This window comes from Anser brachyrhynchus, assembly GCF_964034855.1.
Source record: "Anser brachyrhynchus genome assembly, chromosome: 3".
NCBI lineage: Eukaryota > Metazoa > Chordata > Aves > Anseriformes > Anatidae > Anser > Anser brachyrhynchus.
In genome coordinates this window covers 89,181,861-89,203,710 of record NC_137696.1, presented here as the reverse complement: position 1 = coordinate 89,203,710, position 21,850 = coordinate 89,181,861, and the positions used below count along the sequence as shown (strand labels likewise).

At 39.6% G+C, this 21,850-nt stretch overlaps 1 protein-coding gene across 3 annotated transcripts in view; it reads right to left on the bottom strand.

The window, feature by feature from the left end:
- Positions 1-21,850, bottom strand: part of UBE3D (ubiquitin protein ligase E3D) — an 82,273-nt gene that overhangs the window by 36,146 nt on the left and 24,277 nt on the right. The window contains exon 9 of one of the 3 annotated variants that reach the window (XM_080585665.1): positions 15,992-18,133. The exons of the other annotated variants lie outside the window; for them this stretch is intronic. Within the exon in view, the coding sequence (XP_080441791.1) occupies positions 17,911-18,133 (223 nt within the window). The 3' untranslated portion in view covers positions 15,992-17,910. Of the gene's footprint in view, positions 1-15,991; positions 18,134-21,850 lie in introns of those variants that run through there. 3 annotated transcript variants of the gene reach the window in all.

Sequence of the window (21,850 nt, the reverse complement as noted above, 5' to 3'; positions counted from 1 at the left end):
TTAAAAGAATTAAGATTTTTTAGAGCTAATCACACCCTATAAAAACATTCTGAAAGCATGTTTCTATAAACTGTTCCTGCTACCACATGGTGAGAACAAGATCAGTTTAACAAGATTAAATCAAAACACGAGAATATTATACATCCTATTGTGCGTTAAGGAAGAAACAAGCCTGCACAAACTGCCAGATTGATTAGCGATCCAGTTATTTACTAATTTTATCTGGCCAGCTAGTACCATATACTCCAGACCAAGGCAGATGCCAATTATTCTCAGCAGATTTGGAAGTATTACATTTTGGAAGACAATGTTTGCTACCTTTCCATGTCCAAAACTTCAAGATTTCAATACACAACTTTGGCATCAGCTTTCATTTTTAGATTCCTCCAGCTCTTCTGCAGACAAATTGTTCAAACTGACTAATCTTTTGCTCTTGAACTCATCTGCTTGTTTTAATGTCTTATCTAGAAACAGCTGAATTTTTATAAGCATATAAAAGAGTAGGCATTGCTGCAAGATTCACCGCAAGTGAAAACTAAGCAAGTATTCACTCCGCCTGTATCCTTCTGGATGATACTCATTCCCTCAAGTCTAACAACACTTGTCTGTAAAGTCAGATATAGGCTTCTTAGATATAGGCTTACATATACACGTTTTATGCATATGCTTCCACTGTTAACTCTTCCCAGCGCCACTACTAGCTCTTCTGCATTTTCTACTTAGCTTAATTTGCACATCTTTCTTCAAAGAGTCAGTATATTTTTTTTTCTTAGCTGCATTTGTAAGGAGGTAAGAAACTGACCTCTTGAATTTTAACTGTTTTTTTTCCTTTCCTAACCTTTACATTTTCTCATCCTCCTTTGCTTATCTATGGGTATGTAATAACCCACTTCTGCTTCTAGACACAGAAGCAAAACCCACAGTGCACACAAGGTCAGAGGGGCCTTCATCTCCTTAAAAAAAATAAAAAATACAGGATTGTGTTCTTGCACTCTTTTGTTTGTTTTTAATTCACAATAAAAGAGAATTATATCACTTCTAAATTACCAGATATACTATGTCTTTCTCAACCCAAAGCCAGAGTGAACAGGTCACTTCGACATGAGGAGATTCAAACCATGCAGGGAAGGAGAAGAAAGAAGGGTGTCTGGCCTGGCACCCTCTTGCATTTCATATGGCGGTACCTCACATAAGGTCTCCCCACGTGGCTGACACCACACCAAAGAACCGAGGCCAAAACCTGCCGCACAACAAAGCCTTCATAATACGCAGAATGTGGCTGGAAATTGGTTCAGGTACTGTAGCTGTGCCAGACAGATCTGGAAAAGCTGTTTAAAGCTAACGCACAAAAACTGTCTGCTAGGACACGAAGGTGAGTAGCTCAGAAGACACCCTGGAGTATTTTCACAATCAAAAGGTACAAACCTTCAGCTAAGCCTCCGGATACTTTATCTATATTAAAAGGAAGCAGGACTCGTTAAAAATAGCCTGCGAGAGGTGAAGCCCTGACTGGTCCAGAGATTGTGGGGATGTGCCAGGGGAGAACATCCAGCTCTAGATCACAGGCACTGAGCTGCCAGCAACCAACGAGTCATCATAATTGTAACCTAGAATTGAGTTTCATATTTCACCATCTTTTTGTAACTTCATTTCCACACATAATTAGAAATTAACCTTTGTTATGTTCCTTACTGCGTCTCTGTTCTACAATTTTGACTGGTGCTACAGGTAAATTGAGGTAAAGCTAGCAAAACTGGGGCTTTCAATTTTTCACAAATCAGCAAGTCAAAAGGTATCTTCAAACACACAGTAAGAGAGTTTGGAGACTGGAGGTGATACTGTAAGGTCCTGGGGCTTGGGAAGGCATTTCCACAAAGCAGTGCCCCTCTGCAAAGAAACCTTTCAGAACTCCAGGCACTACTCAAAGCATTACAACTTAATTCAGTATCCTGATTCTATTTTTACTTCATGACTTGAGGATTTTTTTGGAGCTGCCTCCTCATATTAAAGCCCAACTCTTAGAGCACTGACACTGCATTAGGGCATTTTTTTTTAGGGCTGTTTAGGGCTGCATTAGGGCTGTTGGTTTACATGGGGGAAGGACTGTTTCCATAAAAACATCTAGCCCAATTATATTATAATTCTTGTTTATTAATAGCTCAGTTATGCGCATTTCCTGAAACGATTCCAGTGTGTTCCCTTATTACAAACAAACCATGTGTGTCCTAGCACTTACAGCTCCAGGAACACTCATGTTAGGAATTAGTCTTTATGACTTGTCCTTTTGCAGCATCTAACACAAGTGCTTGTGGGAAGTTTGTGCTTTGTTAAACCATGTCTCTTTGTTCTTCTTTACCCTTGAGACTCAGGGGAATATTTTTCTATAATCTTCACTGTAGAGGAAAGAGAAAAATGTCTGGTTACAACAAAAACAAAAGCCCTATTTTTTAATCTTAGTCTCACAGAACCTGCAGAAAGAGGATTGTCTCTCTTCCAGTACCGGAAACTGTTTGTTTTCTATTTACTGAATGAGCCAGATCAGTTGATAGTGATCCTCAGGAGAGCGAGTACCCATAGAGGACAACCCAGTGCTTCCTCCCAGACCAAGGCCAAATGCCAACAGTTTGAACTGGTTGAGAGTTCCTTAGCCATGTAAACAAAACTGTGTTTCACTATCCTAATTTTTAAAGAAAGAGTAATTCAATTTGACATTAAGATCAGGCAGATTGCCAGAGGGAGTTTTGGGGAGGGCTAAGAAAAGACAAAAAAAAGAAATCAGCAGGATTCAGAAGTGCACATGGTAACTTTGGATACACGAGGGACTTCGCATGCACGTGCTCTCCTCCCTTGATTTCTAATACTTTCATTCAGCAATGAATTCTTGCTTCTAAGCTGCTCTTGAAAGAAAGTACACTGGGCACAGCCTGCACCTTTTGGGAACAAAGACAAGAGCCAGAACAAGTCCCTGAGAACATAGCTCATTATGCTGTCTGAAAGGAATAAAGAGGAGGTAAAACAACAGATTAGCTGGAAGAAGGTGAGATTAAAAAGAAAAATAACTTATGCACAGTGACTCGTGTTTTGTACAATTCATCTTTCTGCAAACATTTGTTTTTTCTATATTGAAAAAAAGCCTTGAGATTCTGGGCTTTCCAGTTTGACAATAAAAATTATGACTCTCAGTATCGAATAAAAATTAATAAACTCTTCACAGATTCCCTAAATCATCACAGGACACAAGACTGCATACCTCAGACTGACTTTGTGACAGATAAAACCTCACCACCATAGACCTTTGCAGTGTTTGAAGGAGATGTGAGTCAGCTTCAGAAATCAGGCTTTAAAACAAACAGATGTAGTAAAACATACTTGATAAAATGGTTCAAACTAGGAGCCTGCTCTGAGTTAAGAAAAGAAGATGTCAGACTGATTTATTTTTTTTTCCACAGTATGTTAAATCCACCTCTGTAAGTCATCATCATTCAGTTTTTCCTACCAGTGATCTCACTAACCCTAACTATTCTAAGCATCATGTCTGTCGCTCCATCTTTCCCATTTATTTCTTTATCACCCCCTTTCTGAGAACTTTTAAGCCCCTTAGCATATTTCAACCAATTTTTCTTAAGAAAGATCTCAAGTATATTAGGTTTTAGCATGTTTCAAGTTCTTCTGAAAATCGGTGTCTGAATAGTGGAGAGAAATCCGTGTTAGTTACCTCACAGAGAAAAGCTACTGATGGAGCTCATCAGCATATATACCAGACAAACAAGTGACGTTTATATGGGACAATATTAGCAGAAACTGAATATGACATTTCCATCTAGCAAAACCAACTGCTACAAGTAAACACATTCTTCTCAGCCTACTATACTCCCTAATGAGTAAGCTGAATTGAGAGACTTAGTACTTTTACCTCAGCTTTACTTACCCACTCCATTTTGTGGGTACAGGGCAACTGGAAAGGAAAACCTTGTTTGGAGGCAGAAAGAAGGGTTGGTGGTAATGACACTGCCCCATAAGGGCAAAAATCAGAGCTCTTCCTGGTGTCAATCCAAACTTAAGATGCAGCCCCCTGCAGATGAAAATGACACCCCAAACTCACCCTTTCTGTTTCAGCTACAAAATATACATTACTCTTGGCCATGGAAACACAACAAATAGACATAAGATTAAAACATATAAAACAAGACCTTCATATAACTTTCCTTTCGAGAAAGAACCACGTGATGAATGCTAATCAAGCTGTTTAATATGCTTCAAGCATAAGTTTCAGAACTGAAAGCAGTACAGAAAGTGAACAGAGTAAAATTCTACTCAAGAGCAAGAGGCAACATTTGGCTACTATGCTAGATGCTGATGACATAACTATGTGCAATGTGCTAAACTTTCAAACTAGAAGGTTGAAAAAATGCAAGAAAAAAAAGATGAAAAGCTGAGACTATCCCCCCCCCGTTTTTTTCAATACTTTCTCTAAGGAACAGGATGTGTGAAGGAAAAATGTAGAGCATGATATCATTGTCACGCTCCCATAACCAGTCAAAGAAATACAGCCAGGAAAGTAAAATTCCTACAGCAATATGAGCAAGACATTTTTAAAAAGTGAAGTTTTTTAAAAGTGAAGTGCTGTTTTCAAAGCTGCTTAGGTAATAATAATGGGAAATCCAGGGAAATTTGCTTTTCTTTAAAAAATATCAGAAAATCTTTTCTGAAATTCACAGAATCATTCAGGTTGGAAAAGGCCTCTGAGATCATCAAGTCCAACCGTTAACCTAGCACTGCCAAGTCTACCACTAAACCACGTCCCTAAGCACCACATCTACACATCTTTTGAATACCTCCGGGGATGGTGACTCAACCACTACACTGGGCAGCCTGTTCCAATACTTCACAACCATTTCAGTGAAGAAATTTTTCCTAATAGCCAACCTAAACCTCCCCTGGTGCAACTTGAGGCCATTTCCTCTTGTCCTTGTTTCACTTCTTGCTTGGGAGAAGAGGCTGACTCCCACTCCACTACAACCTTCCTCCTTGAGGTTGCTGTGCTCCCTCAGCGGCTCCTCATAAAACTTGTTCTCTAGACCAACTTTGTTGCCCTTCTCTGGACATGGTCCAAGGCCTCGATGGCCTTCTTGTAGTGAGGGGCCCAAAACTGAACACTATTCGACATGTGTGGCCTCACCACAGCAGAGAAGAGGGGGACCATCGCCTCCCTGGTCCTGCTGGCCACACTATTTCTGATATAAGCCAGAATACTGTTAGCCTTTTTGGTCACCCGAGCATGCTGGTGGCTCCTATCCAGCCAGCTGTCAACCAGCACCCCCAGGTCTCTTTCTGCCAGGCAGCTTTCCAGCCACTAGCAGCCACGCTCCCAGCCTGTAGAGTTGCATGGGGTTGTTGTACCCCAAGTGCAGGACCCGGTACTTGGCCTTGTTCAACCTCATACAGCTGGTCTTGGCCCATCAGTCCTGCCTATCCAGATCCCTCTGCAGAGCCCTCCTACCTTCGAGCAGGTCAACACTCATGCCCAACTTGGTGTCATCTGTGACTTTACTGAAGGTGCACTCAATCCCCTCATCCAGATCACTGATAAAGATGTTAAAGAGAACTGGCCCCAGTTCTGAGCCCTGGGGGACACAACGTATGAACAGCCTCCAACTGAATTTAACTCAATTCACCACAACTCTTTGGGCCTGGCCACCCAGCCGATTTTTTACCCACAGAAGCGTACACCCATCCAAGCCATGAACATCCAGTTTCTTCAGAGAATACTGTGTGAAATGGTGTCAAAAGCTTTACTAAAGTCTAGATAGACAACATCTATAGCCTTTCCCTCATCCACTAAGCACTTCACCTTGTCATAGAAGGAGATCAGGTTAGTCAAGCAGAACCTGCCTTTTTTAAGCCCATGGTGACTGGTCGTGATCACCTAATTCAACTAATTCTGAAAGCATGAGATGAGCAAAAATTGAAAACAAGTATTCAGATAAGACTACAGATAAGACTAAAGGTAAAACAATTACTTCTCCAGCAGAACTAATTGATCACAATGTTTTCAGATACATACATTTAATTCATCAGGTATTTCTCCAAGGGTCATTAAGGAATTGATCCCCATGAGTTGCTACCATGTTTATGTAAGACAGAGTAAGATGGGAAAATAGTGTCCTTAAAAGCAAGGTTTAAGACACCAAAAAAAAAAATAAATTACATTTTATTTTTATAATTCCTTGACCCTAAGTACTAGCAAACTAACCCAATCAGTAGGTCATGGAACCCACCCATAATGTCCTGTGTCCTCACAAAAAAAAAACACATATTCACAGTATATCAGTGAAGTAAGAGAAATCATGAAAAAAATATTGGGAGTCTTATCAGATTTTGAAAAACTGGACAAGAACTCTTACTAGACTGCATTTTTTCAAAAGAAATTGAGTTTCTGCTTCTTCCATTAATGGCAAAGCCATTTATCAGTAGTAATCATCCCCTACCATGCATGACATTAACTTTAAAATGCAACTGTCTCAGCAACAGACAAAACATTCTGCTTTTGAAGAGGAACAGGCGAGCCCTTTTTTTCCTTTCCAGAGCTGCCGCATCACCATCTTTGATTTACCAAGCTACTTCCATTAATACATTAACTTGGAGTAGTCTACAGAAATCAAAACTGGAAAATAAAAAAGCCCACACTCAGAGAACTATTCAATGTTATTGCCAAGGCACCGGGTTAATTTCACTTGTTTATTTACAATCTAAGTAAATGTGCTTTGCATTTAAGGGCTCCAAATGCTGTGAAACACTTGAAGGAGATTATTATAAGTTAGCCATGGCTTCAGTGTTTTGCTGAATCAAAGCCATGCTGAAGAATCTAATATAAAAGCTGACAAAGGCTCAGCACTAACTCTCAGGGTTCACTGAATTTTGTTAAAGTTGCCCTTTCCACAAGCTGCAGCACTGATATAAATGACAGATGACTTTATTGAACCAAAGGACAAACTTGCAAAACTAAATAACTATTTGTAAAAATGATTTAATCTAAAAACAATTCTAAATTACAGTTGATGATGTGTCTATATACTTAATATACCAGGAGGCTAAGTTATTTATACTTATAATTATCCCTGCAATGATCTAAAAATGACATAAAAATCAATGCATGCTCATTAGCTTCTAAACTCTTGCCAAAATTTAAATAATATGGAACAGTAAGAAGTGCAGTGCTTTCACACTGCCTACAGCAACCTACACCAAAATCCTTTGGAAAAAAAATTCTTTACAGAATCAAGACACTGTTTTCCTCCTAAAACAAACATCTGCAGTCTTGTTCTAACTTGGTTTATTATTCGTGTTCAATAGCTGGGAGCATTCAAGTGATTTTTTGAGAGACCTTTCCCCAGGATAACTAGTTGCATGGTATTCCAAATTAAAAAGGTATTAAATCTCTCTGAAAAGACAGTGAAGGCAAGAATGAAAATTTAACCCACTGGTGTCCTTACAAGGAGATGAGCAAGAGTAGTAGAACTTATCAAAGGGAGTAAGAGAACATACAGCAGTAATCCAGGCACCCACAACATGAGGGGCTGCTTTTTTATGTTTAGTACAGTCGACTACAGAGGCCTACAACAGAAGTATTCTAGCTCCATCTCTAAGTTGTGAACCTTTTTACCAATGCATCACTATACAGACAGGATGAAGGTTTATTTAACTTTGAAACTGTATTTCTAAATAGTCTTCAATAATCTTCTGTAAAATAGTCTTACCATAAAATTACTGATATTTACATCACATATTATGTAACTACACATAAATTAGTCGTATATTATTATATAATTATGTAATTGTACATAAATATTAAGTAATATAAAGTATATATTACATATGTATACACATACAACCATTATTACAATTCTTCTTTTTTCTGTGCAATGCATACTTTAAATTGAACAACTATGTACTTCTGGCGTGTGCTTCAAAAGAAGTTAGCTAGATATCCACTACAAAAACAGCTTTTAAACTTCTCATCCTACAAAACATTAAGTCCTCTTTCAACTTTCCGTGTGTTGCCATCTGACAGAGACAAGTTATTTAATACTAATAAGAAAGGCTTGTAATGCAAATTCAAATTTAACCTCGCCAGAGTACCATCTGCCCGTTGCCATAATATCTTTCAAAATAGCTGACATAAGAAGTATCAAATGTTCTTGTAATATTTCAAAGGGCCTTTTAAGTAAAATTATGCTTTTTGATCAAATGAATGCTTCTGTGATTTAAAACATATTACACTTGCAGTTTTCCCATTTATAACTCTAATATGTAGCATAGATTAAGGACCCCAGGCTAAAAAGTACATTGAAAGACAGGGATTAAATGGTTTTGTTTGTATTAGACAACTGAATATGAATCTTAACCACATTCAACTTATTTATGTATTTTAAATTATTTTACTACTTCTCAACATGCTTTGATTATTTTAAATTAATTACAGAAAGTCAGAGAGAAAAGAAAAAGCTGCCTACCTCAATTTGCACTGTACAGGTCAAATTCTCTTTCTTTTTGTTTACATCAACCAACATTTTTATTAGACTCAGCTGTCGGCTCTTTACTTAAATGTAACTACAATGGTTTTGGTGCAGTTATTCAAAAATGTTATTAGTACAAATAAGTCCTGTGTTTAGCCCACAGATTTTTTTCCCTCAAAGTGGAAAAGGATGAAAACAGAAAAACAGCATTAGCACACCGTGCCAACACAGATATGGTTGTTTACAAGTAGATTATTCCTTCAAAGCATAGAAACGTATCTCCACACAATGCAACTCTTTTCATGGCAATAAATCTTGAGATTTTAATCCTGTCCAGGAGTAACTTCGCCTTGGAGCATGTAATTTCCAAGTAATGCTCAACATACTTCTCCAGATTAAAGGTTTTTGGGTGTGCACCAACTGCTTTTTTACATTGCCTTGCCTCCTCCAGCTGGCTGCTATGTGATTTCCAAAGCATTACTTTTCAGTTGTAAAACCTATCAGCCATAAAATACTTTCATTCCACTGCAAAACAACACTAATTGTACAGTATCTGCAGAAGACAAAACAGAACTTCAGCTGCAAGAAACACTGAAATAAAGCTTAAGCATCACAGGGAAGGATTAACAGGTGTTCACCTATCCTGCAACCTTTACGCTGAAGATTCACGGTATCTAAAACAAATTTCTGAAAAGCTAAATCAAGCACCAAAGTATAAGGCAGACTTGTGTTCACCTACATGAGTGGTACCATGAACACTTTCAAATATACTAAATCTAAAATTCATGACAGTACTCATACCATGCACAGATGGTCAGTGAGTACATCTATGACATTATCATCTTTATTTAGTTTCAGTACCAGGTAAGCAAAAATAGGCTGATCATAGAATGAAGAGAAAATTTAATTTGCGGGAACTGACCTTGGAGATAAAATCCCAAGCCAGCCAGGTACTTCCCATGACACATCCTACCAGCAAAACCACAGTCTATAAAAGGCATAGCAGCAGCATCTAGAACCATAGAGCCACCCCATAACAGTAGCTGCATATGGGGAGGGAAATTCTTTCTTCATTTATCTGCAAGATCAAGGCTTTGTGGCAGAAGTTTAAGCTGTAAAAGCAGCAAGCTGCAAAAATAAAATTTCATCAGTTATAATTTTCATCAGAGCATCTGACTGTAAGGAATACAAGCTCACAGAGAAAACAAAGCTCCTGCTGGGCTTGTGATGCTCAAATGTACATAGACTAGAATAATTTCAAGCTGGAAAGGACCCAAAGGACCATCAAAAGTCCAACCCCTCACCCCACATAGGACCACCCAAAAATCAGACCATATGTCTGAAAGTGTTGTCCAAATGCTTCTTAAAACTAAAGCAGGCTTGGTGCTGTGACCACTGCCCTGGGCAGCCTGTCCCAGTGCCCGAGCACCCTCTGGGTGCAGAACCTTTCCCTAACCCCCAGCCTGACCCTCCCCTGTCCCAGCTCCATGCCGTTCCCTCAGGTCCTGTCGCTGTCCCCAGAGAGCAGAGCTCAGCGCCTGCCCCTCCGCTCCCCTCGTGAGGGAGCTGCAGGCCGCCATGAGGCCTCCCCTCGGCCTGCTCTGCTCGGGGCTGAGCAAACCAAGGGACCTCAGCTGCACCTCATATGTCTTGCCCTCCAGACCCCTCACCATCTTGTAGCCCTCCTTTGGACACTCTCTAATAGCTTTATATCCTATAAATACAATATCAATAGTAAGAAAACATGGAAGGCAATTCAATGTATTCACAATATATTTCCCTTAAACTGCCTTTTAAAATTCTTTACGTCATTTTTGCTTAGCTGGGTGCAAAAGCAGAACTCACTGCTCTTCAAAGAAGCAACTTTGCTTAATTAAGGAGTTCTTGTACAAAACCAAGAAAGCACAGGAGCTTAGCTCTTGCTGGGTGTTGGCTAAAGTCTGTTGTGACTGCTCTTGAAGATACATATCATGAAGAATTGTTGGCATAGCTCCAACGTACAATGTAACTGCAGCAAAGCAATGTAGTCCCACCAAAAGGAAAAATAAATTACTCTCGTAAAAACTGCATGGCCAATGCTTTAGAAAGTGCTGCTTCAGTTTAATGGCTGTTAAGGCTTTAAACTGCGGTTTTAGAATGTCTTACTGCATCCTTACTGCATCCCAGGTGGAGAGAACTCAAATAATTTTGCTGGAAACAATAAAAATACAAATTGCTTTGGCCACATCGCTGCTGATGACCAATGCATCATACTGGAGGATGGCACTGCTGATGGTCATCACCATCTCAAATTAGCAACAGTTCTATCATGACTGTAGACTGCAGTTTTTTTCTTGGTTGAAGTCAAAGATATGCCTACAGCACAGCATGAAGGACTAACTTTGTCCATCCCTTGAAATACTTTTATTTATTTTTAGCGCTTCTTGATACCTTCCTGGGATACACTTTACTCTAAATTAGGACAGATGGCTTGGTATTTACCTAATGTGTTGGATAATTGTAGTCTGCTGTGCTGGGGATGGATGCAGATGACGCAGAGCAACGTGGTATTGACCTACCACTCAAAGCCAGACTAGTCCAACCCCCTGCCGAGCAGGATCACCTAGAGCACGTTGCGCAGGATGGCATCCAGGCGGGGTTTGAAAATCTCCAGAGAAGGGGACTCCACAGCCTCTCTGGGCAGATTGTCCCAGCGCTCTGTCACCCTCACAGTACAGAAGTGCCCCCTCATGTTCAGCCGGAACCTGCTGTGCTTCAGTTTGTGCCCGCTGCCTCTCGTCCTGTCGCTGGGCACAACTGAAAAGGGACCGGCTCCCTCCTCTCGACACCCTCCCCTCAGATATTTATACACATTGGTGAGGTCTCCCCTCAGCCTTCTCTTTCCCAGGCTAAACAGGCCCATCTCTCTCAGCCTGTCCTCGTACGACAGGTGCTCCAGCCCTCTCATCATCTTCGTAGCCCTCCTCTGGGCTTGCTCCAGTAGCTCCGTGTCCCTCTCATACTGGGGAGCCCAGCACTGGACACAAGGCTCCAGGTGTGGCCTCAGCAGGACTGAGCAGAGGGGAAGAAAATGCCGCTAGCAGAGGATGGTTTCGATCCATCGACCTCTGGGTTATGGGCCCAGCACGCTTCCGCTGCGCCACTCTGCTCCTTAGTGCAAGCTGCAGCACCACTGACCTGAAAAGCCAGCATGCATCAAACAGAATACTCCAACCCTGAGCTTCCAGAGCTTTTTTTTTTTTTTTTTTTTTAAGTAAAAAGAAAACTTCCAACGTTTATTTTAGGCATGTAGAAAATAAGGGCCATGGCCCTAGGCTGGGCAAACAGAGGCAAGCCTCCCCAGGTATCTGACATCCTGAAGGGTAGAAGTGCACAGCAATGCTGTAGGAAAACCAAGGCTGCTGTTAACAGCTACTTCACTGCAACTGCTGACATGAACGTGCTTACCCCACAGTAAATGCAAAGTAATTCCAGACAGTTCATCCTTGAAATATTCATGAAAAGGATCTGAACATGCCTGCAGAAGTGGTGAACTCAGTTTCATGACATTACAACAACGTTGTGTCTGATGCTTCAGTAGTGCCTCTGTATGAACAGAAGTCACATATTAACTCTCAACTCAGAGAAGGAGTGTTACAGGTTTGGTAATAGAAGTCAGAATTAAAGCTTAATGCAAAAGAGCAAACACTGAGAACAAAAACTGCAGAAATTTACCCAAGGGAAGACTGAATGAAATCGTGTAGGCATTTGTCAGTGCAAAACTCTGAACAAAGGAGGAATGACTAATTTCTTGACATAATGTTTATGATTGGAGTGCAAAATTTCTCAACACACAGATTTCTCAGATTTCACAAAAGAAATGAAAAAATAAAGCAACTCTGCTGATTCAGAAGTGTGTAACATAACTTTTTACCAACCACACTATGGCCTCTTGTAAAATCTTTTTCATAAAAAAATACTAGGCTCATTTTTTTTTTAATTTAATTCAACAGTCTAATTTTACATCAGATTTGTCATTTCCAAGCCCTTAGAAATTCTATCATTTTCTAATTGCTGCAAGAAAACAAGAGGGAGTTGAACATAAAGTATCTCATGAAATATATTCCATTTAATTCTTCTTCTATAGCTTCCTAGGAGAAGGCAGTAGGGACGCGAAACTGAGGTCCCAACAGAGGCATACATGAGTAAAAATTAACTCACAGACACAGAGTAGAGACTTGAGAGCTGAAGGATAAGGTTAAGAAATCACATTAATTGTACAGAGAATTAATCCTCTTGTTACGGCATAAGGCAGATCTTTTTCACCTTCTGGTTTCTTCAGTGTCGCAAATAGATTCCTTCTAACAATGACAAAAGTTTTCCACTGCTGGTCCTACTATAGTGAAGTGGCCTTAGAATTCAAGAAGTGCTGTCACTACATTTTTCTGTTTATACTGATGGTTAATAGTAACTTCAGCTTTGGGGAAAAAGGACACAGAGGAAAGTGAGTTCATGCTTCTGTCCATGATTTCAGCTCTACCTTTATCAAATTCTCGTCATTTTTAAAGTTCTTTTCAGACAATCCAGTGCACCTTTGCTTTGCATGGCTAACCATAGAAAAGTTTTTGTCTTTAATAAGGGCTTAGATAAATAATCCCAAATCCCAGTGGGCCTTGTTAAGGCAACATCATAAAATTTTTTACACTTCCTTATGAGTTTGGGGAAAAAAAAGTCTATGTATCAGCCTAAGCTCACGCTGACTAATGTGGCCTTAGGGAAGGGACTGTTGAAATGCATGCGTACAGCCATTAGAAATGGATTTATAGATGTAATTATGATAAATCAGCACGGGTTTATTAAATAATGATTAATGGTTTAAAAACTTACTGTTTTTCGAAACCATGCAGAACCAAAACATGCAGAACCAAAGTTTAAATGCTGTAAAGCTGGTAACTTGTTGGTTCTGTGCATTGTGTGCACCAGGAGCTATTTGTGTCACTCAGTTTTGGGTAACCAGTGACCTGACTGATGAGCAGGGATAGGAGAGCTGATGGAGATGGTCCCCAGCTGGTCACCCTGCCTGGATGTCTGAACCTCTCATCACTCATTTCCTAAATTGACATGGTTCACAGTGCAGCGTCTTTAAGCAACCCAAAATTGGCAACAATTTACTTTCAACCATATGCTCTAAACTGCAGCAGTTGAGGACTTGGCTGTCAGGTGGCTCAGACATCCGTGCTGCAAAGGCCGGGCGAACAGCTGGTACAGCAACCTCAGCAGCCAACCCAAGACTGTGACTGAAAAGCAGGATTGGTTTAAGTGGGACAGTCAAAGTTCCTCATCGAGTCAGTGAAGGAGAGGAGCAGCAATGTGGTGTGAACGCTGGGCAGGCAGCAAACCCCGTGAGCAAACACCAGCCCCTAGTAGCACGCAGAGGGAGTCTTCAGTGTCCTACCCCAATGGCACTGATTTCAGGCGTGTGATCAGGGCTCGAGACTAGCAACAAAGAGTAACACTTACTGAGAATTATCAACCAGGCAGGTGGCAAAGAAGTTATTTAAAAAAAAAAGAAATAAAATCAAACTGAATGAACAAAGCTTTGTATAATCAGTGATAGCATAGCATTGTTCTTGCCCTGTACCTAAAACCCTGGGTTGCACAGGCACGGCATTAAAGCTCTTTGCTTAATGTTCTCATGCAGGTTATTCATACTAACTGTGCCACACGAAGATTTGCATATGCTCCATAAACCTTAATACCCTTTTTAAGACCTATTATACCAAGCAGGAGGCCATTTCTGAAGCTGAAATGGATTTTCAGAACAATATAAAGATAAAAATGTTTTCTGGGCTCTGATTTTTAAACCTTCGGGTAAAACTAAATCATTTTCACAGTGCTGCTTATATTCCATATTGAAGTATATACAAATACCAGACACTCCAGAACATTATGCCTGAATCCAAAGGGAGAAGTTATCTTGCTGTACAAATAAAAGTTGTAATCACTGTTCACAAAAAGCTCTCAGCATGCTGCTTTAAAGTTATTCAATTTTTTTTTCTGCACTGTACTGACTTCATAAGAGAAGCAAATTCAGTATTTCACAACATAATTACAATAACGTGCAGCCAAGTAAGGAACATCACAAATCACAGAATCGGTTGATCCTGAGAATTCACGAACATCCCAAAGTACTGTTTCCACTCATTCAATCCACACCATTGCCAAACAAAAGCTTAATTACTAAAGTTAATATTTCGCATATGCCATTCTTCCCCTTTACGACTCAAAGTGTAATTTCCCTGGAACGGTTTACTTTTATCATTTTCCTTATTCACTGATGTGATTGTAGCAGAATTTGTACAGATGCCTGCTCTATGCAGGGTAGGGCACAACACTGGCATTAAAATATCAGGCGTAGCTACAGGTCAAATTTAAATAGCAATTAAATACTAAACAAATAAATTAAACCAGCAGTAAAGCACACAACTTCCTTTCCTAAAAATGGTCTTTAAAACTAACTGCAAATCTAGAGAGCACAACTTTCCCCTAGCCCCTTTTCCCTGTCCTCAGCCAACATGTCTTCACACAACAGCCAACTTTCCTCTGGGAGTGGAAGTACTCCTCCATAAATAACCTCCAATGCTTCACAAAACTCTTCACAAAACTGTCCCTAATTTTTAAACTTCCTCCCCTCTGAGCTAATTCCCAGGTTTTCCCTTTCAGCTAGTCAGAAGCTTTCACCTTGCATTATGGCAGAGATTTACCAGTGTCTGTATAATCCATACTTAAGTTCATGGAGCCCTCTGCAGCACTTACGTGGCTGTCCACAGAGTCCTGCCACAGGCACGGAGCAGAGCTGGGGGAATCGCACAAGCCATCTGCTGCCCTTCTGAGGTACCACCGTGGGAACTACAGTGGGCACACACACATACCTTGACACAGCCAGATACGTGAAAACAGATGATTTTGGCTCTTTATTTTTTGTGAACTTTCTTAAAATTTTATGGATCGTGAGCAAACAAATCTAGTCTCAGCTTAGAAGCATGAGGAACAGAAAAGGAAGGCATAGAGCACAGTAGCTGGGTTCTGGACATGGGCAAGAGTAGCACTGGAAGTCAAAAAGAAAAAGAGGGGATTTAAATGGAAGATTAAATCTAGGTTAAGTCAAAATTTAATTTAAGGTTGAATTTTAATTAATCAAGTCAACGTTTTAGAAGAAATTCTTCACTGTGAGGGTGGTGAGGCCCTGGAGGTGTTCAAGGCCAGGCTGGATGGGGCTTTGGGCAACCTGGTCTGGTGGGAGGTGTCCCATGGCAGGATGGTTGAACTGGATGGGCTTTAATGTCCCTTCCAACCCAAACCATTCTGTGATTCCATGATTAAGTCAGTGCTGAAATAGGAGTTGATGTTACAGACAGAGAAAATGCAGATTTGATGAAAGGAAGTAAAGAAGGCATGCAAAGACTGATTCACAGCCACCAGTACAGTGAAAAAGAGGAGATGCAACAGCAGAAATAAAGGCAGCTGCAGATAAACTACTACAAATCCTTTGCAAATAAAAGTTAATTAGAATGGACTTCAGACATAGAAGAACACATCAGAGGTTTAAAAAAAAACACCACACTTGATAACTACAATCTTGTTGACCAAGAGCCAAATCGAGACTGTGGTACCAGTGTGGCTCTCAGCACACATGCTAACTTCTCACCCTGAAGAGAGAGCAAACAATATACAGCGAAGGTGAACTGGGAAGTCTTTCGGTAGGTCTGTGACACAGCCGGTGCACTGAACTAGAAGGTATCTCCCTGCCAGAAAGCTCATTTATTTCTCTGCAAGAAAAGAAACTGTGTCAAAGCATTCCTTTTTGCAATTTTGTCATAGAATTATGATTTGGGTTGGAAGGGACCTTTAAGACCATCCAGTTCCAGCCTCTTTGCATGGGCAGGGACACCTCCCACCAGACCAGGTTGCCCAAAGCCCCATCCAGCCTGGCCTTGAACACTTCCAGAGATGGGGCATCCACAGCTTCTCTGGGCAGCCTGTGCCAGTGCCTCACCATGCCGAGCGAAGAATTTCTTCCTAAGATCTAATCTAAATCTCACCTCGTTTAGTTTAAAACCAATATCCCTTGTCCTATCACCACACACCCTGGTGAAGAGTTTTTCCCCATCGAAGAGCCTCTCCCCATCTTCTTATCATGCTGCATCTTAAAAGCATTTATGTTTCTCGGCAATGTTATTCTTACTGAAAGGTTTTGCAGGAACCTCACTGCTCAGATATTAGAAACCTTCCAATCTCCAGTTTAACATCTTCATAATCAACCATAACAGTATGATCTCTTCAATTTCTTCTGAAGGCAATCAATGAACATTTACAGTTATCTGGTACCCACTGCTACATTATTTTCAGCAATTTGCTGAGTAAAGACTTGCATCATAAATAATTGGTGATACCAGAAAGCCACCAGGATAACTGTGTTACATAGAATGGCCCTACGCATAAAGAAAAGCTGCAGAGGTGATAAAAGTGTCTGCAAAATTTCTACATTGGGGGGCAAAAACAGCTTCTCAGTAACTGATTTCCTTTTACAGAAGCCAGTGAGAGTTTCAGCAATTTCAGAAAGAACAAAATAGCATCTCCAATAAAACAACCACTCAACTCAAACAAGAATTTGCTTTTCTTAATCATCACGAAATGCTTCAGAACTCAGAGGCCTTAATAATATTAATGACATGCAGCCCCTGCTGTTTGAAATACAACAGCTGAACATCAGTTTGCAGAAATAATATGCAAATAGTTGGAAACAGGAAGTCTCAAACGACAGATTTTTAGGTATGGCTACAACCAATAAAGCTCATTTGTTAATGGTATTAAATGCAAAGTGCACTGAATCATTAAACATCTGAAGGCTCTTCTTAGAGCAATGTTTCAGTCTTGTTTTCAGAAGATGATTCTTTACACTACCAGCACTAATTCCAGCTGGTCAAAATGATCGTGGATTCTTTTTATTTTTTTCCAATTAAAAATATTCCCCAGCTTCCAGAGGAAGTTCAACATCTGGGAAAAAAATAGTGTAAAAATACATAAAAGCATTTCGGCAGTTTTGTATGCAATTGTTTTCATCATAAACTATCAACTCTGGACAAAGAAGAGGAAATACAATATATTGCTGAGCCTTATTGCTTTGTAAGGAACACAGGACAGTTTGGAAGCTAGCAAAAAAGGAAAAAAGTTCATAAGAAAGTGCAACTACAATGCCTGACACACCTCATCAACATTTCCATATTGACATAAAACAATTGTGGGGGGGGTCAGAAAAATCAAATTCTACCAGGAACAAAAAAAGTGCTTAGGTTAAAAAACGACTTCTAACTAACTCTGCTACTGCAGCCTCAATCAATATCAACTGAACTGATCAGTATGAGCTTAAAAGTCCAAGCTGGAGCATTGGAGGTAGGCGCATCCAGGTCAAATAAATGCCCGGAGTCATTCCCAGAAGAGCCGTCTTCAACGAGACACTGCACAATTTTGCTTTCCCCAGGAAAACCAGCAAAATCAGGATCCACAGGAGCACTCCGGTGATTGCTGTACTGCTGTCTCCAGGAGTACAGATGACTCCATAAAATCTATTCGGATCACTGTGAGGTAAAGAAAAATTTGAAGGCTTAACAAGTATTCTGGTAGTGCATACATGCTGAGAAGAATGTAGACCAAACGTAATACTCTTTTAACCACACAGAGAGGGGAAATGGGCACAGTCTATCCAACAGCTGACTTCTGGGTAGATCTAACACTCCTGCCTTCGGCAATTATTTGACTGAAATTCAGCAATGTATTTGTCTGAAAATCTAGAATTCTGCAGCAATTTTATTCCCTGGAACAATACCTTCCACCTTTCCAGCCAGATCTCCTCCCCTCCTGCCTCGCACATTCATATACACAAAGGCATCAATTATTATGCCTATTAGTCATACAAATTATTTCATTTATAGCTTAAGGCCAGTGTTCAGAGGACCCAGCAAGAGAATTGCTTGCTCTGTTTATCCTTGATGCTACAGCATTCAAAATAAGCATCCAGCAGCAATATCCTATTGTTAGCACACAGACATTCAGCAAACAAACGGAAATATCCTCAACAACTTCACAAATTAGCCTTCCATGGTCTCGAGTCATATGCTCCCAATTTGCTTGTGCCTTACTGATATATAAAGTATTGCAAGTAAAATTAGCAGCCTAAATCATTTCATTAATCTAAGTATTGTTAGTTTACACAGCTTGTCATGGAGAAATACAATAGAGACAACAAATGCTAATTAATTTAAAACAGCTCAAGGCTCTAGAGTTCAGAAAACCAAGTTTTGAGGTTTAAGCAGTTCTTGTCAGCAATCTGCCCAAAAGACTTTAAGTTGCCTTTTTTTTTCCCCACTCTTTGCTAATTATAGGATTCCTTCCTGCTCGAATAGATCCTGTCATTTAAAAGGCATCATAGGAGTTGAATATTTACAGTTTCCAAGTAAACTCAACAGTCTTTATAAGTCTATCAGAAGCAAATTCTAAGCACCTAAGTGAAAAGCTGCTACAGTTCAACCTACAACAGTATCCTCAATGTATCATCACTATAACATTTAGGCTATCTGGCTTCCAAAAAAGCAGTGTTAAAGCAAAATTAATATAATAGAGAGATACCTGCCTTATAGTAGGACTTGCATAAATATGACATTGCTGTCCCTTGAGCAAACTGGACAGTAAACCTAAATATAATTATCAAGAACACTGCATGATGTAGTACCAGGATAAAGTTTAGGTTCTCCATGTCTATTTTGCCAGTATGAATGCAGAATTTTGTTCACCAAATCCCCCAGTACTAGATCTAGAAGCAACTTACTTAAAACAGCAGCAGATCAGTTTAAAACAGATTGAAAGAGTATTTTACACCCGTATTGAACTTCAGGAACTTGCTGTTTTAAAAGGCTGTGCAGAAAGACAGCACGAGTAAGGTCAAGAAGTGTTTACACAGAAGATGGTCAAAAGATGCTTGAGCAGATACTAGAGGAAATAGGCAGGACTGTATCCTCTTAACATCTGTAATGAAACAACTACAAAAACTGAGTAGTGAAAGACAGTTCACGTGCTCCTGTAAATAACACCTCTTGATCTCAGTGAGAGGATATTGGGCTAGATGGGTGCTGATTTGGCCCAGCACGGAATTTCTTATATTCTTACATTCCTATAAAAGCTGAATAAACTACCCGACTGTTTCAGACTATAAATTTTAAATTAGTTTTAGACAGTCTTGCTGCTTTTAATTCACATTTTTTTCCAATCCAATTCATCATTTCTCTCACACAAATTCTGATATTACCAGAAGATCTGAGCAACTGTAATACAAACGACAGAGACATGAGAAACACCTAAGTTGTGCTTTCCTAATCAGTGTTTCACTAATAAATATGAATAATAAGGAAGATGATGCATAAGACTGAATTGCATTTTTGCTTTATCATATAACAGAATGAAAAATCCTGATTTCAAAAGCATATTAAATGTGATCGGAAATCTTGACAGCATATTTATCTTTTTCTCTAAAAAATCAGAACCCAAGAAGTAAATCAGCAGTTGTAGCTGCATTCAATTTCTTAGTTGTACATTACCAGTTACTGTGTATATAGTATTTAACACTTCTAATGCACAGTACGACAGCAGTACCTTTCAAGACAAGTAGACACATAAGCATTTTTAATTCTATACAGGGCAAAAAAAAAACATAGCTGAATTAGGATTGGATTTATTTATTTATTTTTTTAAGTCAGAGCCCTACCTCCTTTGACTTCAGTGCTAAATTTCAAAAGCTGAGCAGAAAGGCACCTTAAGCAACAAGCCCAAATGCAATGATAACATGAACAAAAATTGAGCAAAAATCCCAGAGACGTCCTCTGGTAGACAAAGGTTTCATTCCAACATTTTTTCTGTAATTCAGTTAGTACTTGTAAGACTATTTATAATTAGAAAGATTAGATACCAAAAATATGACAGCTCCAGAGAGTTGGAAAGATATAGCTATGTTTAGGATCAAGAATGAAGTTCTTCAGTAACAACCATAAAAGGATGTTGTATGTGGCAGGTCTAGTTTCAACAAACGAGTCTGGATGTTTCTCCTGAAAGCTATACTTAAAAAGTTGCATACCTCTTTTTCTAGAGGTTGGAAAGGATGTTACCAGTACTGAAGAACAGTTCTTCTCAAGAGCAATCCCTAGACTTAAAAAAAAAAAAAAAGCATTTGATGTTCAGTGGGCTTCCCCATGTCTCTCTCAATCTGCAAAAGTATTTTTCTTTCCTGCCTGCCCCAAATCCTTTGACTGGCATCAGACTGTGCCTTTCAAAAAGCTTTGCCCATCTGCTCCGGTCAGCTTTTTTTAGGGCAAACCAGCCCATATGTGGTGTCAATTTTCTCGATAACACAAAAGAATCCATGAAGGGACAGGAGAAAAATAAATAAATAAAGATTATCTGAAATAAAACAGATCCTTACAGTCCATTTACAGTCACACCCACTCATTTAATCATTCCAGAGATAGCACAACAAGCTTCTTAAACTACAAAACTCACTGTAAGGAAACCACAGAACAGTGGAAGGTTGGTCGCTCCTCAGTCAGTCAACTCTCGGTCTGTGTGCTCCCTGTATACTTTCTACAAGCAAGAGATACTGAAATACTAGGAAAAGGCATTCCATTGCAGGCATACAAGAATCAGTGATATACTATAGCATTAAAGAAATTTCAGACAATTTTAGGACAGCTTGAAACTTTTATGAGAGGTGAATTACTGTAGAATCATATACAGAGTGAAAGCTGTTCTTGGGACAACTTGACATTCTGCAATCCATCAGTAACTGAGCTTCATAAACCTCCCACTGTACACAGACTCTGATGTAATCATAGAACTCTAATAAAAGCACTGGAACTCCAAAAACATCATGTTTTGAGCCACAAACTCATTTTTTTCTAGCTTAATCTATCCCTTTACAACTAATAAAAAATACACAAACAATTTCTGGAAGTTGCTTTTCAGCTTTCATTATCTCAAATGATAAGCAGCGAATTCTTACCTAGGAGAAGCCTTCTGCAAAAAGCTGTAAACCATTGAGAGAGACTCTAGATGCATACGAGAAATAAAAAGCTATCAATATTTTTTGACAAACAAAGCTTTGCTTAGCACGCTACTGTGAAGGGCTAAGTATGATTTCCTCTAACTGTACCTTCACAAATATTTTCTGAGATGAACTTATAGTCAAATTGCTATGTGACCTTATTTTCAATTTTCTTCATGCATTTTTACAACACTCGCACTTCAGCAGT